At 36.9% G+C, this 17,634-nt stretch overlaps 3 protein-coding genes and 1 non-coding gene across 6 annotated transcripts; 2 read left to right on the plus strand and 2 right to left on the minus strand.

The window, feature by feature from the left end:
• Nucleotides 1–505: 505 nt before the first annotated feature.
• Nucleotides 506–7,080, minus strand: LOC18591700 (1,4-alpha-glucan-branching enzyme 1, chloroplastic/amyloplastic-like). Of its 2 annotated transcripts, none has more exons than XM_007017957.3 (14): nucleotides 6,920–7,079; nucleotides 6,691–6,801; nucleotides 6,325–6,535; nucleotides 6,046–6,115; nucleotides 5,695–5,964; nucleotides 4,463–5,369; nucleotides 3,972–4,088; nucleotides 3,618–3,680; nucleotides 3,161–3,268; nucleotides 2,699–2,800; nucleotides 2,154–2,221; nucleotides 1,944–2,025; nucleotides 1,506–1,622; nucleotides 506–1,210 (listed from the first exon to the last, which is right to left on the minus strand). In XM_007017957.3, exons 1-14 carry the CDS (start codon nucleotides 6,998–7,000, stop codon nucleotides 857–859), a joined length of 2,661 nt encoding a protein of 886 aa, XP_007018019.3. In that variant the 5' UTR covers nucleotides 7,001–7,079; the 3' UTR covers nucleotides 506–856. The 2 variants fall into 2 exon arrangements, with proteins under 2 accessions (XP_007018019.3, XP_007018023.3); XM_007017961.3 differs by having other exon boundaries at nucleotides 1,043–1,210; nucleotides 1,474–1,622; nucleotides 6,920–7,080.
• A 1,628-nt stretch (nucleotides 7,081–8,708) lies between these two features.
• Nucleotides 8,709–10,552, plus strand: LOC18591702 (Small nuclear ribonucleoprotein family protein). The gene is made up of 5 exons (XM_007017966.3): nucleotides 8,709–8,974; nucleotides 9,695–9,747; nucleotides 9,889–9,955; nucleotides 10,040–10,096; nucleotides 10,227–10,552. Exons 1-5 carry the CDS (start codon nucleotides 8,816–8,818, stop codon nucleotides 10,287–10,289), a joined length of 399 nt encoding a protein of 132 aa, XP_007018028.1. The 5' UTR covers nucleotides 8,709–8,815; the 3' UTR covers nucleotides 10,290–10,552.
• A 489-nt stretch (nucleotides 10,553–11,041) lies between these two features.
• Nucleotides 11,042–16,343, minus strand: LOC18591701 (BTB/POZ domain-containing protein). Of its 2 annotated transcripts, XM_018125885.2 has the most exons (12): nucleotides 15,383–16,343; nucleotides 14,933–15,262; nucleotides 14,294–14,524; nucleotides 13,765–13,926; nucleotides 13,048–13,260; nucleotides 12,901–12,948; nucleotides 12,740–12,798; nucleotides 12,191–12,323; nucleotides 12,036–12,110; nucleotides 11,855–11,935; nucleotides 11,465–11,533; nucleotides 11,042–11,361 (listed from the first exon to the last, which is right to left on the minus strand). In XM_018125885.2, exons 1-12 carry the CDS (start codon nucleotides 16,178–16,180, stop codon nucleotides 11,143–11,145), a joined length of 2,418 nt encoding a protein of 805 aa, XP_017981374.1. In that variant the 5' UTR covers nucleotides 16,181–16,343; the 3' UTR covers nucleotides 11,042–11,142. The 2 variants fall into 2 exon arrangements, with proteins under 2 accessions (XP_017981374.1, XP_088665037.1); XM_088808911.1 differs by lacking the exon at nucleotides 11,042–11,361 and having other exon boundaries at nucleotides 11,470–11,579; nucleotides 15,383–16,284.
• Nucleotides 16,344–17,418: 1,075 nt separating this feature from the next.
• Nucleotides 17,419–17,491, plus strand: TRNAE-CUC (transfer RNA glutamic acid (anticodon CUC)). The gene has a single exon. It is a non-coding gene; the product is annotated as a tRNA-Glu (tRNA).
• Nucleotides 17,492–17,634: the final 143 nt, after the last annotated feature.

Here is a 17,634-nt window from a genome sequence, read left to right on the forward strand (position 1 = left end):
TATTTACACGACACGATCAAAACACGAATACACAAATTGTTAAGTCTAAGCTCAAGTTGGTTTTTAGATTATTTTTAAAAAAGTTTTAGGGTTTCAATTAATTCAAGGTTTTAGCCTACTTTTGGGTTTCACTCTATTTTAGGGTTTTAATTGGTTTTAAGGATTTAGCTAGTTTAGGGTTTTGACCAATTTAGAGTTTCGGCCGATTTCAGAATTCCAAAAATTCCGGTTTTAGGGTTTAGGGCTCCCAAAACCCCGGTATCACAAATTCTGGTTAAAGAATGCACAAAAGAAAAGGAGAATAAATGAGGGCACAACGCCCCAAGGACACCGTTTGGCGCTAAGAAGAGAGACGAGATGGAAAAGGGCGTGGGCTACAGAAAGAAGAGGAAAGAGATGAAAATGGAAGTGGGCTATTGGTGGGTAGACCTAATAGATTGATAGGGCTATGTTCATCAAGATCGGATGAGATGATGCTACATGCTGAAATTTTCTCTACAAACTATTTAACCACGGCAACTGCTGCCATGGGAAAAACAAATAGCACCCACAGTGGATTTTTTATTGAGGGAAGGGTATTAAAACATAGAGATCATGTACATCAACAAGTCAAATGCTCAGATGCACTTACTGTAGACTAGATCTTCACAACTCTACAGATCTTATTGCCTACGATCAGTGGACTTCGGTCTTCCTACAGTGATGACTAGCACCTAAGCAGACTATATTATTCTCTGCCTGAAATCTACAAACAAATACAAAATTCCCTGGTCACTCCTCACACTACTATTATTCACAAAACAAGCTAACACGAATAGGCTTATACTCTGTTTGATTTGCACCGGAGCTGAAAAGCTTAGTCGTCCAATGTTCCATCCTCCCTCTCTTCCACTTCAGGAGTATCTAGCTTAGCAGCAAAACTTCTATCTACCACAGAAGCTCGTTCTTCAATATTTTCCTGCTTTGCTCCTTCTATTGGCAACCTCTCATCAACACCGGCCAAATTGTCGTCGTTTGTTTCTCCTGGACTTTCTTCCACTCCTGGACTTTCTATAGATACAGGCAGAGATTTGGTCTCCATGACATCTACCACTGAAGCTGATTCTTCAGTATTCTCCTGCTTTACTGCATCTACTTGTAATGTCTCATTGGCACTGGTTAAGTTGCCGTCATTAATGTCTTCTGGATTTTCTTCCACTCTATAATAAACCTGGGAAAAGTTTGTAAGAAATCTGTAAATCCTTGCTTTAACTTCGAAGAAAGGTTCAAGGACTATAGAAACAGGCAGAGATTTGTGATGCCACCCAAAGTTCCAAAAGCTATAAGCCTAAGGGCTCAAAAATAGAAGGAAAAAAAATACCAAATCACAATTATCAATGTCAAGCAGTGGTTAAGTAGGAACTTGGGTACATTTCCATGCCTATAAAGAAAAAGTGACAAAAAGTACCATATCAGTTGCACTAGAGAAATTACATCATCAGAAAGACCAGGACGAGATGTCATACCACACACGTGCGAGCTGGCGAGAGTACTATGAAAGAATTAGGACGATTGTTGAAATTAGTTTCAGGCACACCTGGTATTCCTTCGGGAGATGTGAAATGATCCACATCATGACCCACCTACCAGAAGAATTAATTATAGCGTTACCAGGAGAGTAAAACAATTCATAGAAGAGGAAGATAGGCTTTTAGATGCAATTGACTTCATTAGTTCCCAGTATCAGGTAAATACACTGAAGTTACCAACTTAGAGGACCAGTGGCCACTCCGAGACCTAAGGAAACAATCAGCTGTTTGTTTTTTGTCATTAAGTCCCGAGAAAACTCATAAAAAGTAGCTGTAAAACCCCAATTATATTGCAAGAAATCTAGCCAGAAAACAACATCATTCTTTCATCAATAGCAAAAGGCAAGCATAATAACAAAAGCAGGAGTTCCTTACTCTTCCATGCCCACCAAATTCCCAAGCATCACTATCCAGAGCAACTCTATACTTCCCTGGCAAGTCACACCCCACTTTGTACCTGTATGTTTTACACAATAGTCACTCAAAAAGTTTTAAAGCGCAGGTAATTAATTACAATGTCACATAGGCCTTAGCTGATTTCATTTAAACTTTCTAGCATATTTTCACAATTTACAGCATACATACCCATCATATGTATTCTTGGGGTGAAAGTTGAACACAAAAACCAGATCTCCCCGCTCAAAGACAACAACCTAAATTGAGAAAACATTAATCAAAGCCTTGGTGATTGTTCTTAAAGGAAACTGTTAAAACTACATCCACCAAAACTAAAGTGGTTAAAGCCACTACAAGGGAAGGTTATAAGGCAGAGGACAACAAAACAACGGTGGGGTTCATTATCTCTATCAGTTTGGGGATAAAGGGAAGAAAGAAAAGTACACTAGCATGATGAAAAGTACAAAGAACCTTCAAAACAATTTACCATACATGTTTGAAATTCAAAGGAAACACGTATATCTTGTTTGCTAGCCACTGTGGTCTTTCGGTTTTTGGATAACCATACAAAAGAGTGATGGATGAACAATTTATTATTTCTAATAATAAAAGTTTCAACTATAACAATGTCAAATAACTTTCATTATTAACAATATGCATGCATGTTGCATCACGAATTAGAGGAAAAGGGGCAATGCTCTAACTCTAACAGCCAACTGCCATTGTAGATTTACCTGGTCTTCTTCACTACAGCTGCTCAGTATCTGTTTTGTTGATGAAAGGAATGAAAATTTATCATCAAGTGCATTCATAGCTCTGTCAAATGCATTCATGAACTGTAAAGCTCAAACACGAAGAGAAAAAACTATGTAAGGAATTGCATATCAGGAGCAAACCCTCCTCAATAGAGAAAGATGAAAATAAAATAAAACAAAGATTAGGATGCAAAAATAGAGAAGGAAAATTATATCCAGTTTTTGTAAAATAGATTATACAGGTGCCTTCAAAGTTAAAAATGCAGCTGAGCATTATCAGTGTGGTCGCTTGGCCCATATTCACAAACTTATGTCCTAACGTTAAAAGTTCAAACAATAGCAAATACTCCAGTTGCCCACAGGATTAATAAGAGATGGGTCGGGGATAGAATAAAGCAAAGTAACTTTAACAAATACTTAAAAATAAAAAAGACCTCAGACCTTGTATCTCAAGTGTTCAGTATCCACCAGGCTCCACTGTCTTCTGCATTTTTCATAACTCCACCCGTTGCCTTCTCTTGGGAAGTCAATCCATTCAGGATGTCCAAACTGTACAAACATGCAGAAGAGATATCAAAAGAAACAGGAGACAGTACTTGCCCTTCCAGAGATGGCTCTCTTGTAACCTTATTTGTTAAAAGAGAGAACAAACCCTTATTTAGAAAATTGCCTCCAGGCAGATATAGCCAATCACCTCTTTACTTTTTAATGCCTTCTACCTAGTTATTGAACATATTCATGTATTTGTGACTTAAAGTGCCTTGGCTGATCTTCATCCATACGAATATTCTAACAGTCAAAATCTTCTTGCTTTCTAGACTTCAAATTTTCTCTAATATCCATCCAAACAAAATCTTAATGCACTGTGCAGTACGATCAGTCAGCACTGATTGCTTACCTCGTTTCCCATAAAATTAAGGTAGCCCTCTCCTCCTAATGCCATAGTAATAAAATGTATCATCTGCAAAAGTAATTTAAATACAAAAAAACAAAAAAGAATGTGAGAGAGAGTGAGAGAGAAACAATGAGAATAATGACTGAATAAATAAAGATGATCTATGCAGAGGCCAAACAAGAAGGCTAAATAAAATAATCCAAGTTCCGTATGTGCTGTTATTTTAAAGCAAAAGCAGTTTCCAAGCTTACAGAGAGAGAGAGAGAGAGATTCATGGTTGCTGTCATGCCATCAACAAAGTAAGAAATTAAGGAAACCACGAAGAGAGGAGCCTCTAAGATTTGAGTTAGCACCAACCTTGTGAAGTGCAATCCCTCGCTCAACTGTAGGAGAAGCATCTGTTAAACATGACATGCCAGAGTACATTTCTTTATCCATTATCAAGAATGCAATTGTTTTATCACCTACAATAGCCTGCACAAACAAACAGTAAAATCCATGAAGCATGACAAATAGCAAATATACAAAGGTTAAAGGGAGAAGGCAAGATTAAGAAGTATTAATATGATATTGGATTCGGGAAAGGAGCTCTGCCATGATATTAACCATTTAACAAGTATGTCCTCTTATTCTTTGCGAAGGGATGGGGGAGACAGGAAGAGGATAGTAGGCATTTTATTAATCGAGCTTTCTTTATGCTATATCTCTTTCTGTCATCATCCGAAAGTGAGTTACCAAGCCAAAATTGAGACATTTCCAAGCAGAACAATTTCTCAGTGCCAGAAAGAAATGATTTAACCAAATTAAGAAATAAATTGGTGAGAAAAATAACTTTTCATAGTTTATACCTGATCATGACTCTCAGCATAGGATATGCACTTCTCAGTTTGTCTCCTATTTGTCAAGCTCCGGGATATATCCTTCATTGACCACTCTTCATCGTTCTTATTTTTCAAGTAATCAATCCACTTGTCAGGGATAGCCATCGCCAGGCGGTAGTCAAAACCAGTCCCCCCTTCAGAGACAGGCCTACCAAGTCCAGGCATACCGGAAACATCTTCAGCAATTACAGTTGCATCCGGCAAGATGCTATGTATCAGAGAATTGGCCAGCATTAAATAAACAACAGCATCAACATCAGTTGCTTCACTGAAATACTCATTATAATCCCCTGTGAATCCCATGTTGATACCATGGTGATGATATAACATTGACGTCACTCCATCAAACCTAAAGCCATCAAATTTGAACGCCTCAAGCCACCACCTCAAGTTTGAAAGAAGGAAGCGAAGGACTTCCCAATTACCATAATTAAACAGTCGGCTATCCCATAACTTGTGGTAACCGCTTTCTCCAGAGTGAAAATATGAGTCTTGTGAACTTTGGCCAACATCAAAGCCATTGAGTCCATCAGTGACATTGTTACTTGCATGGCTGTGAACAACATCCATCAAGACCTGTAGACCTAAGCTGTGGGCTTTATCAATTAAATATTTGAGGTCCTCAGGAGTTCCAGATCTACTGCTTACAGCAAAAAAGTTTGTAACATGATATCCAAATGATGCATAATAAGAATGCTCCATTACAGCCATCAATTGAACAGTAGTATAGTTATTTGCCCAAATACGAGGTAAAACATCATCAGCAAATTCTCTGTATGAATTAATGCACGGTTCTGAGCTGCTCATTCCAACATGAGCTTCATATATTCTTGGGGCTTTGGGTTTTGGAGGACAAGGGTACTTAAATTCATACCTGCATTATCAATGAAAGAATACATTAAAAGTCACAATTTCCCAATCATATATACTAAAAGCAGAAAATTACCATTGCTTTAATTTTGATGAAACTGCAGTGGATAGTGGCAGCAAGTTCCCATCTCAAGCAATATCAAACTAATTTTTTAATTAACATGTTCCAAAATGATGAGAGAAATTGTAATTCTGGATAAAAAAATGAGTAAAGATTAAGATACCCGAAACCCTGCACCGTACAATTGTTGACTAAATATATTTTTTCTACATTTGTGGAAATATCATCACTATAAAAATAAATCAAGTAAAATATGAACAAATTGCACCTTTCTGAAGGTGGAGGGTCCCAATGCACAGCATCATATGGTGCTCCAAATCTAGTAGAGTCTACAGTGGCATACTTAATCCAAGCAGGAATCCTATCTACCCAAACTCCATCACCATGCTTGAATCTGAACTTGACTCTTGAATTATGAGGAATAGCTGGATTTCCCCCAGAATCGGGAATTTTAATACTCCAAACGCCAAATTGATTCTTTTCCATCTTGTGGTTGGAGCCATCCCATCCGTTAAAGTCTCCAATAACTTGAGCTTCCCTACATGATTCAAAAGACTCTGTCTAAGCAATTATAGGATGACAAAGTTAGTGAACTTGTATTTCAGAAACCCAAACTTACTGAGCAGCAGGAGCCCACTCACGGTAGACAATTCCACCTTCTTCTCTGTTGAATCCAAATTTCAAATAACCTATAAAAGAGGGTAAAAGACAGATTGTTAAAAAAGGGTTGGAAAAAGAAAAAAACTTATCTCCTTTGAGCATCGTCATATAAATATCGATTTTACTCTTTAGCTCCTGAGGAGCAAGCAATTTCATCATTGAAGCAGCCTTTGATGTCAGAACATACAAGCAAATTCAGAAGCGGGTAGCATTGATGATAATGAGAAATGAAAGTCACCTTTAGCAAATTCCTCTAGGCCTCCCTCATGCTTTTCAAAGAGATTTTTCTGATCCACGTATTTCTTAACTCTATATAGGAAGTGATCCTTAAATGGTTCGAGGGCAGAATCAACACCCAAGATGCCGATGTTTTCAGCGTCTTCCTCAGACGATGTCATTGTTGAACTATCATCAACCAGAACAGCTGAGATTAGGGAACCATGACTGACCTGGAAGGGAAAAATGAAGCAGAGAAGATGACTCAGTCAATACCAAAAATACTTACAAATTCATATTTAACACCAAACATAGCGAAGATTTCAACGAATATTATATCTGATCGTGTAAGAAATATCTTCAAAAGAAAAATTTTAAAAATTCATACCTTTCCATACACTGAGTTGAACGGAAATACATATCGCCCGAGCAACTTTCGGGATCCACGTCTAGATTCAACTGCTAGTTGTTTGGCAAGTTGATGATTACTTGTGGAACTCTGATGATTAAGAAATTCATCAGAATCTTTCGTTCGAAGCTAAACGACCAACCCAACAAGTAGAAACAGAATGCATGCAGATTCATCATCAAGAAATTTGATTAGAAGTTCGAATTACCAAAGTGCGGGCCTTGTTCGATGAAGGCGAGAAAGAATCGAAAGCAAAAGGCGTGGCGAGGAGACCCAACGAACTCAGCATCTTCCTTTCCCGGATTCAGCTTCTCAGCTCCATTTTCCTCTTCCAGCAAGCAAGACATTTTAAACACGGAGGGAGTGAGCTACTGATTGTCCTCTAAAAATGATTAGCGCCATCTATCAAGAAATCTAGGCCGTCGGACGCTGGGCCCACTTTTCATTTCAAAATTATGTGCTCTTAACTTTAATTTTTTCTTTTTCGCTGTGAATTTGATTGCCTTTGGAAAAAAACAAAGCAGATGCCCCTCGTTATGACCCAGCTGCCCGTTAAAATTCGGGCATTAATAATTTGTGAAAAAGCATGAAGATAAATCAGATTATTCCGCTTTTCTACTGAAGCCAAGAGCAAAGATGATCTGACGGTTGTCAATCGATGTTACAAGCGTCTCGAAATCAATCAAAAATATGTTCCCCGTGACAACTCAACCGCTTTATCCCTACTTAACCTCATCCACACGTCAATGTTGCTTTTTTTTTTTTTTTAAATTATACATTCTAATATCTCTTATCGGGTAATTATACATTTATAAAGTTTTTCTAAAGGAAAACTTCCATATGTCTTGTGAACGAGAAGAAAGGAAAAGTTTGTTAAATAATAGGTTTTGGTCTTTTCATATGATAAGATTAATGTTTGCTTCTTATTCGGAATAAACTTGAAAACATTTGATATCACTAGTAATTACTACTTTTTATTTAATTTATATGTTTTGTTTAATTATACGCTCTAAATTCTGACCTTGCAAAGTGAGACAAGTAAAAAATAAATGATTTCTTTTAGTACCTTAATAAATGAGCACAAGATTTGGTGGTGATTGAAGTGAAATATGAAACACTCAAAAGATTTAATTAATTAATAAAATAAAATTACAAATCTTATGTATTTTTTAATGAAATTAAAAGTATAAATATAAATGATAATCAATTACATCTCATATGTACATTGAATAGACAAATTAACCAATCAACAAATTAGAATATAATTAAAAAAATCAAACATGAAAATAAACTAAATTCAATTTATATAAAATTTCAAAGTTTCAGAGTCTCTTTTGTTATTAAAATAAAATCTCATTAACTAAAAGTTTCATATTAATATAAAAAAATACACATTACATTTAAAGTTGAAAGAATCACGTTATCTCTTTATATTAGTATTACTATTTATAAATTTCATAAACCAATCACATTTAATAATCATCCTCTATCTATAGAACTTATAAAATAAGTAAATATGATGAAAAACCAAACTAAGTTGATATATAATTGTGACACATTTTTATCTCGAGATGTAGATTATTATAATTAAATAATCTCTTACTCAGATCTTCGGATTTGATTAGAAAAATTAATACTCTACATCATTTGAAAGTTTGGGAACATCAACTATTTAATGTGTATGTCTCTTAGCTTACTGAATGATAATTATACCTTACATTTGCCATAAAAAAGGTACTCGTAGCAATTTTTGTGATTTTGAGGGGGGAAAAAAAACCAGTTCTCCCCCGGCCACGGTCCGCAAATTCACGGAGTCGAGTATTCAACCAATACATAGAAGTCAAATAATCCAACGGCACAGGATTGATCATAAAAAGAAGGAAGGGCCCTGATTTATTCATAACTAGCGATGGAATTCTCCGAAGTTGTCCTTACTATATGTAGAGAATTACAAATATACCCTGATGATTTGATTGTGAAATTTTATATACAACTTGAATTTGGTCGAGCACTAGGGTTTTAGGATTTGTACGAGAAGCATAGCGGGCGAGCGAGCAAGAAAGGAGGAAAAACAACAGAGAAAAGGAAAGAAGGGAGGGAAACAATGAGCCGGAGCTTGGGCATACCGGTGAAGCTGCTACACGAGGCGTCGGGTCACGTGGTAACGGTGGAGCTCAAGAGCGGAGAGCTTTACAGAGGAAGCATGGTCGAATGCGAAGATAACTGGAATTGCCAGCTCGAGAACATCACCTACACTGCTAAAGTACCTCTCTATTTCCGACTTTCCCCCCTTTTTCTCTATCTTTAACTGCTGAGTAATGAGTTTGATTTGTCCAATTCTTCTTGGATCCGAGGAATTTAGGGTTTATGGTTCATGCGCAGTTAGTGATAAACCCTAACATGCTTCAATATTTGATGTTATAGTTTAGGCAGTGGATGCCGGAACTTTGGACTTAAGTTTATGAACGGGCTAATAGGAGAGAAAGGAAGAGATGGATGGGGTTTAGTGTTTGAATTTCAGGATATGACTCAGCAATCACTCGCTGCTATATCTGAATTTGTTCTTGGTTTGGATGTTTTATTTATTGTTGTGTCTTCCTAGTTAGGTTATATGTATTTTTGTGTCTATTCCAATCAAATTTAGGCCTGAAACCACAATTTACTACAAATGTCAGGTACAGACCCTAGTCGATGAAGTATTTCTCAGACTTATTGTATCATGATTCTTTATTTAATATATCTAATTTCCTCGCCATTAAAAGATGAGAAATCAGAATGCCACTCAGTTTTGTATATTCTGATTTTATTTCTGAGAAAATTCATTCTGATATTAAGTGAATATTCCTCTCATCCCCATTTTAAGAAGTAGATATGTTTTTGAAAAGCATGCTCAGTTCCCTTTTGGCTCTAGCTTCTCTGTCTTTCCTCTCATTTACTTGCAGTTGTAACTGATTTTAAGATGATTGGTTTGGCTTGGCTTCAGGATGGAAAGGTATCACTGCTTGAGCATGTTTTCATTCGAGGCAGTAAAGTCAGGTATTGCGTCTCTCTTTCCACCCTGTCTCCTTATTTTTAATGGGGTTGATAGGTGGTACTTATTTGCTGGTAGTAGGGTGTGGTTATGTTTAGATCAGACATTCTTTGTTTGTATGTTGAAAGATTGTATTGTTTTGACAGGTTTATGGTCATACCTGACATGTTGAAGAATGCTCCTATGTTTAAGCGTCTGGATGCTAAAATCAAAGTATGTATCTTTTTGCAAGTTATCAGTTTCGTAGATTATGCACTTGTTAGACAATGTCTGACTTCCTTTCGTAACTTCTTGAAGGGTAAGAGCTCATCTTTAGGAGTTGGCAGAGGTAGAGCTGTTGCAATGCGAGCTAAAGTAAGTTCACCTATCCTGTAATTAAGATGGAACCCAAAGAATGTTGCTTTTGTTTGCTTATTTATTTATGCCCTTAACTTGTTTGTGAGCATCGGTTCCTAATTTTTAAATTCATTTTTTTGTTTTACAGGCTCAAGCTGCTGGCCGGGGCACAACAGCCGGTAGAGGTGGTGTGCCATCTGTTCGTAGGTAACTTTGTCCTGTCAAATGGTTTCTAGTATCTTATGTCAGGAGCAGCATTCATCATTGTAGGCCACCTGAGAGGCCTTGAGTTTAGTAACCGAGCTTGTAGTCCTCATATTTGATGTAAAAGGTTCGACTCTTTTGTTATGTTGAGGAAAAAGAAATTAGATGGAGGTGAAGTTATTTGGCCTGGATCCAAGGGACTGCTTAGTTTATGAATTCATGTATTGAAATGCCAAAATGATCTTATTATTTCTACTGGCCTTTTATTCATGATGCACGTACTTTGTGGGAACATGATAAGCATGCACTTATGATCCTAGAACTAATAGTTTGGTTTTTTTGAATTTTATACCTGTATTGCTGTTTTGTGTTTGTACGGAAATGCAAGTACACCTCCCACGCCATAGGCCGTTTGGAATCCGTATTCCTCTGTGCTCAACAGCCTTTTATATTCATTTGACATTGGTAAAGTTAACAATGATAACCGTAGTAGTCTTAAACCTACACAAACTTACAGAACTGTACCTCAGACGGGTATGATCCTAGGTTACATCATTGGTGTTTTTGTATTCAGTTTGTAGATGCATTTGCCTTGTGCATAGAAGGTATGGGAGTTATGGTCCTGTGGACAGTGACCAACACGTATATTCTTGAGCTAAATAAGTTATACTAAATAATTCAGGGTCTCTAACTTATCTTCTTTTAAGGGGTGAGACCGAGATTATAGAGCAATCAAGTTTTTCATCTAAGCGGCATGAATTGGATGAGGCAAATTCTGTCCTCAACTTCATGAGTTTATTGATGACACTGTACATGGAGGTTAAACAAAATCAACTTGAAGGAAATGATACTAATCCTATTCAGCGGTAGTAACCATACAGCTCCAGGAAGCAAATGCAGAAGTTCCAGGGGTGAGAAGAATCTGTTGTTGGACCAGTAAGTAGAACCCTGAAGAATCTAAATGGAAGCAGAGCATTTGTTCCAGTTACAGGCCATGATGCAAACTGACCGGGCTTGCACATTGTTTGGTCATTCTCGTGTACTCTCAAATCTATCCAAGATCTTCCATCCACAGAACCCTGGAAAGTTGAGGAGTGTTACTTTAGAGTTTGCTTCCATTGTTAGAATTCACTAATTCCAGCACAAATATCTAAGAAACAATTAACTCAATATCTTCTTTACCTGAATTTTCCAACACCTTATGTAGGCCCTGGAGCCATCCTGTCTCAATGTGTAGTAGTTGCAAATAAGCTGCATTAATCACATTTGCTCATCAGAAGACTGGTATCAGATTTCACTGAAAGTAACACTTAAACTGAAATTTTTAATACAGCTTAGGACAGAACGAAATTATACTCAAACATGCTATGACTGGAAGAGACAAGCAGACATGAAAACTCAATTGCACCTGAAACTTCTTTGCTACTGAAGTCATAGACCATATTTTCTTCCAAAGACACTTAAAAGTTGGATGCATATGATGCTAACATCATTTATGGTTATCGACAACTAATTTAACCAAATTAAAGTTTCATTAGTATAAGAAGGTAGCAGGGAGTCCTGAGCAGATACCTGATGATCTTGGCCAATGTCAATCATCCACCATGCACAGATACGTCCGCCTTCCATACGAGGCCCAGCAAAACATGTTCCCTGAAATGGGACATCATTTGATTGTCACTTAGTTCAGCTAATAATGCATTAGACTTTAGATATATTATATAGAACTTTGAAAGGTTTCGATTCATCATACCTGGTAAGTTCTTGATACCAAAACCTTGGGATCAGTGTATCTTGAAGTGGGGCTACTAGCTGTAATAGCAATTCTCTGAAGCATGTAGTTAAAGGGGGGTAAGGAAAAGGTAATTGGATTATGAATGAATAAAGAAAGAGGATTGAGAATTTCACCTTAGACAGTACAGGGTTAACCCATGGATGTTCCCCATATGATGTCCCAGCAAAGTACAGAATTCCATTGCTATCCCCATCACATATATACTGGAGCTCCTTATAACTAGAACGTCTATGTTGAAATTTTACACTAAACCAAGACAAAACAATGTTAGCCAATTCATTGCTCAAGAACATTGCACATCTTTGGAAATGCATTTCAAGCAGAATGCAGATATATCTAAAAGATCTTCCATTAAATAAGTCTAGCATCATTCGGCAAGATCTAGATTAGCTCTTTTAGACGAAAAAAATGAAAGATGACAAAGGAACTGCCCTGATGGTCAGAGCAGTATTTGTATCAATGATGAGAGGTTAAAGGCAAGCAAGCTAAACCCTAAGAAAGCGAGGAGATTATGGAGGGCTTGGTTTCTCTTCACTACAAGTATCGGATTTTCAATTTTAACTGCCATTTTCTAAGTAGTGAAAATGACATTTCAATTCAGAATGCAAGCCCCTTACGAGCAAGATATCAAGATGTATAAGCGCAAAAGAACAAACACTTACTTCTGGTCATTTCCATGTATCGTCACTGTGCATTCTTTATAATTAATGGCTTCCGTAACCTATTTCATTAACATAAAGACATTAGTGTTGCACGAAACAATAAGTAATCTGTGTTCAAACACATTTCCAAAAGGTTTCTTGAAGAGAAACAACAAACTTACAAGATCACCAAAAGCAGAAATGTGCCTGCTTAGACTGGTATTTTCCAACTGCAACATCATTGAAAATAATAGACGTTGATAGTTGGACTATAGTCCTTTTCTTAGCATTCTGCTTGATAGATATCTGTATATGCAGGGATTTCTTACCTTCTTAATCAGGGGATATGGCAATAAAGAAAACCGCACTGATGGAAGCAAGTCATCAACTGACTGAAGCCTTTCCTTGAACAGACTTTCTGAAGTTGAATTTATCATTAGCTCATTCACCAACTCCCACCCACACAATTTCTCTGCTTTCATGCACCACATCAAAATTGCATCGAGAACTCTTTCTTCGGATGTTACTGTTAGATCTGGATGCTGCGAGGAATTCATAATTTATCATAAGAGATAAGAAAACTTATCATGCGGGACACTTCATATGTAACTCTAAATCTAAATTATAACTTGCATAAACCAACCAAAAGATAGGTCTGATTTATGATTGCCCCAAATCCAGCAATCAAATAAGCGAAAGAACCATTGACCAGCAATATAGATAACTTCAGCATACATCTTTAAGTTTCTCCATCTCTATCTATATAACTGATTTGCCACTTTGGTCCAATTTATTAAATAAAAAAACACTAGAATGTAGCAGCATAAACCACTGCTCATCACTGAACAGCTTCTCACTATTCAAGTTGGAAGTTATACTATTCGCATAGAGCACTTGAGCCCCATCCTAGTTAAGAATTATTGGAGAATTTGTGGTTTTAAAACGAGAACACACTGTAGTGTATTTATACTACCCCATCCACTCAGTTATTAGCCCCAAAACAAGTTAGCCAAATAAGCATATGAATTTGACAAGTGGAAACCCACCTGAATAATATTCCTAAAAGTTGTCTCGTCTAAAGAGATGAAATCAAGGCTTGCAGTTGTGCAGTAGTCAAAGTGCATTGCAAATTTCCTTTCGCAAGTTTCTTCGATAAGTTTACATGATGGGATTGATGCAACCACTTGGAGGATTGGACAGACAGAGCCCTGCAACAAAGTTCAACAGTTAGCTTCACAAGCAACAGCCCAATTACTTTGCCAAATTTGTCTGCTTCCTCGTCCATTAAACTTGTGCATAATAGAAAAACTCTTGTTGTATGACCCTCTTCCACTAGGAGAACTCCATCCCTGCATGTAATATGTACACGAAAGGTATCAATATTTAAAATTCATTACTATAAAAGGGGTCTCTTCTTTTGTTTTCAGAACTCCGATACCGCAAGTCACTTCCCCGTTCTTTTAATTCTATTCATACAAAAATCATAATGAGACAGTGGCGACAAAAATATATGCATGGCTCGAACAAAAACCACCAAATCAAATAATTTCAAAAGCTATAGATTACTAAAACTACCTCTGAGAGGCATTCTAAAAGCATTTTGCAGCATTCCTGATGAAGAAGAGAGATTCCAAATTTGTCAGACAATAGAAGAAGCTGGAGTAACAAGGTACCAAAGTCCTCAGTATCCTCAATACGGAGCTCCCCACTGTACATGAATTCAAGCATAGCCTTCAATGCTTCTGAAGACACATCTTTTAAACAGACCTCAGGCGTGTTGCTCTCACACATTCCATTTGTGAACATCTGCATGACAACTGATTATATTAGAGGCAAATCTTGTCGACACAACCAAACTGAGAACCAAAAAATTGATGAAATTGAAGAGAAGACATGAGCCCCCAATAATAACTTCCTTTTATACATAAACTTGAAGCTATTTGAACTATGGCAAAGCAGAAAAAGCCAAACAAGAAAAATTCTTTAACCAATAACTTCAACCTTAAATAAATAATAATGAAAAGAAACAGATCCTAGTACAAGTTCAGTCAAGTTTTGATAATATATTCAATTTGAAACTAAAATTTATTTCATTTAATAGACTTCAATTTCTTGTGGTGAGATCTCATAGCTGCAGAAGAGAATTGTCTATAGTTTTAATTTTTGTTGTACAATTTTCTACAGCATAATCCATAGGAGGCATGAGGTGCTCACCTTTGCAAATGGGACACTATAGAAGCCAAGAATAACTTTATGAGCCCGAGCAATGAGACCTTGACCTTCAATGTAAATGTTAATGTCACTGTACTCGCCTGTTGAATGCAATTGTTGGAGCCTCTGCATGTTTATCGGGTGCCCTGAGGAGAAGGTTCCCCCAGAATGGGGCTGAGAACTTGCATATGATAACTCCACATTCTTTCCTGAGTCAAACAACTTTTTATTTACTTTAAACCGCTCCATTGCTTCCTCACATTGCTTCACTAATGGCATCACTTCAAACTGTAAGCTCAGAGCCCACAAGGGCCAAAGTTGTGCCTCTGAAATCTATGTCAAACAGAAGCAAGAAATCAGAAAAACTGTGACAAGAGAAACTGGAATAAATCTTTTGAACTGATAGTGAATGCCAATAACAGTGGACTCCATAGAGGAAAAAATAAAAGATACCTGTGTTTGGCCTGCATATACATATTGAAGAAGCGCATGAAGAATTGGATAAGCTACATGCTGTAGCTGAACTACATCTCCATCTGATGAGCTCAGAGAAAAGTTTCCAGATGCTTGCAATATAACCTTATGAGCAGGGACAGCCCTTTCCTCCTCACCAACAATGAAGAACATATCAGATAATTCCCAACTCTCAAGAAAATTTTCAAGTCCCCACTTCTCATAGCCCATTTTTTCATTTTCCAACTCCTCATCACCATCATCCTCGCCATTATATTCACCACAATCCACTTGCTTCCACAGCAACAAATGATTTTGCATCAAGGGCAACACATTAACATTTCTATAGCCTACATGTTTATCCCAGCTACTAAGGCCAACATACTGAACACTACAATTTGGATTTGAATCTAGCCACTGGAACACAAGATTCTGAAAAGGGTATCTTCCTTTACCGATACTAATCAATCCATCATAGATACTAATCCAATAACTCTGAAATGCTGAAGAACAACATAGGCCAACACCTGCTGCATCAACCACAGTTTTCCCATCCACCTCAATTTTCAATCTACGATTCCGATGGCTACCAATGATTACAGTATAATGAGGACTGTTATCCCTCTTATAATGGTAGTGTTGACTTCCTACATTCTCCCTAAACACCACTGTAACATCATTGTGTGCAAACGCATCAAATGCTACACACCCTCTGCCAGCTTCCCGGAATTTCAAATCCTTTCTCCAAGCACACTCAAAAGGAGCTACCGTGAGGAACTTTTTTTCTTTCTTTTCCATAATCTTTCCTAATAGAAAACCAAAACTTTTCACTCACTTGAAACTCAAGCTAATAAATCAGCCGTATTTATAGGAACCTGAGAGAGTGAGGGAGATATCACCACCTTCTTTTTATCTGACAAAAATACAAAAAAGGAGAAGCTTACATCAAAGCAAGAAAATAACAATCTTAGGTTGTAATTAATCAAACTAAAGCACATTAGAATACAAATTCGAGACTTGAATTCCTCCAAAAAAGATGCTGACAATTAATAAACTTTGGGGGTTAAAAGTTAAAACTAAATCAGTGAAGGTTCAACCATCCCTATCGGAGAGGTACCCAGAAACTGCTGGAATCGTCCAACTTGACAAAAAATCCAAACCCACCAGCTGCTTTGAGGTCGCAATCAATCCTACACCACATACTTATCCAAGTATAAGACCAATACGCAAAAATATCTCCAAAGATAACCTTAAAAATAAGCCCACCCACGAAAGTCCAAAGAACAGACAAATACAGGACATTATGAGATGGGAAGCGACGGTAACAGCTTTAGCTTTCAACAGAAAAATATCAGGTTTTTACAACGTATTCACGGTGGGTATTTTTTTTCTGTTATTTAATTTACCTGCAAGAATATTCGCAGGACCATAAAACGAAGGGAGATACTTTGGATCAAATGAAAATGAAAGCTGATCGTTTAAAAAATTCGTAGGGGGCTGTTCTTAATCTGGCAAGTTGGTCTTTTGAGGATCTGATCTTGTTTCCAAGGATTTGGAAATGAATTGAATTTATGGCTCAAATTTGGGGTTGGTGATGGATGTTGAAACGTGGCAAAGAGTGCGTGGCAGCTGTGGATGTTCTGTGACATCGACAACAAGATTTTTTTTATCTGTCTGTCTGCTGACGACGTCAGACCACATTAGGATCGTTGCTTTCTTTTTCACTTTTTTCTTTTCTCATTCGTTGTTTTCTGGTAGTAAGAGATTTTATAGGTATAGTTTGTAGTTTCAATTTGTGGACCAATAAACTGTTTTCATCCAATTTTTTCCCACTTTTAATTTAATGTCACTTCTTTTGTTTAATCAGAAAGTATTTTGATTTGAATAAAAAACTACTCATTTCATGATAGATAAAAGGTATATAAATACGTTATTAAAATTGAAGCAAGGGAAGGTTACTAGCACATTGAAGCATCTGGTTTTATGGATTAGTGTATGAGAAATCAATTAATAAAGCATCGGCATACAATTTCAAGTCCGTTGTAGTCTAGGTGGTTAGGATACTCGGCTCTCACCCGAGAGACCCGGGTTCAAGTCCCGGCAACGGAATATGTTTTTTTTATCAATTTTAATTTCCTTAGTGCAACATTTTGCTTTTGGAAAGTAGTTGTTTTCCAATATTTACAACTAAAAGAAATAAGTGCAACTAAAAAGCTGCTTTACCATCAAAAGAAATCCAACAAATGAAATAT

This window comes from Theobroma cacao, chromosome 8 (assembly GCF_053813885.1).
Source record: "Theobroma cacao isolate CCN51 chromosome 8, ASM5381388v1, whole genome shotgun sequence".
In the NCBI taxonomy this organism is placed as follows: Eukaryota; Viridiplantae; Streptophyta; class Magnoliopsida; order Malvales; family Malvaceae; genus Theobroma; species Theobroma cacao.

Excerpts from the sequence above, each read along its gene's own strand:
- LOC18591700 (XM_007017957.3), bottom strand. The coding sequence starts at position 7,000 with ATGCTGAGTTCGTTGGGTCTCCTCGCCACGCCTTTTGCTTTCGATTCT. Across the intron at positions 6,116-6,324 it reads CCTAGAGGAATTTGCTAAAG|GTTATTTGAAATTTGGATTC; the intron begins GTGACTTTCATT and ends CCTCTTTTATAG. Across the intron at positions 5,370-5,694 it reads GACCCTCCACCTTCAGAAAG|GTATGAATTTAAGTACCCTT; the intron begins GTGCAATTTGTT and ends TTGATAATGCAG.
- LOC18591702 (XM_007017966.3), top strand. The coding sequence starts at position 8,816 with ATGAGCCGGAGCTTGGGCATACCGGTGAAGCTGCTACACGAGGCGTCG. Across the intron at positions 9,748-9,888 it reads ATTCGAGGCAGTAAAGTCAG|GTTTATGGTCATACCTGACA; the intron begins GTATTGCGTCTC and ends TTGTTTTGACAG. Across the intron at positions 10,097-10,226 it reads CTGTTGCAATGCGAGCTAAA|GCTCAAGCTGCTGGCCGGGG; the intron begins GTAAGTTCACCT and ends TTTGTTTTACAG.
- LOC18591701 (XM_018125885.2), bottom strand. The coding sequence starts at position 16,180 with ATGGAAAAGAAAGAAAAAAAGTTCCTCACGGTAGCTCCTTTTGAGTGT. Across the intron at positions 12,324-12,739 it reads ATACATGGAAATGACCAGAA|TGTAAAATTTCAACATAGAC; the intron begins GTAAGTGTTTGT and ends GTCTTGGTTTAG. Across the intron at positions 11,534-11,854 it reads ACATTGGCCAAGATCATCAG|CTTATTTGCAACTACTACAC; the intron begins GTATCTGCTCAG and ends TGATTAATGCAG.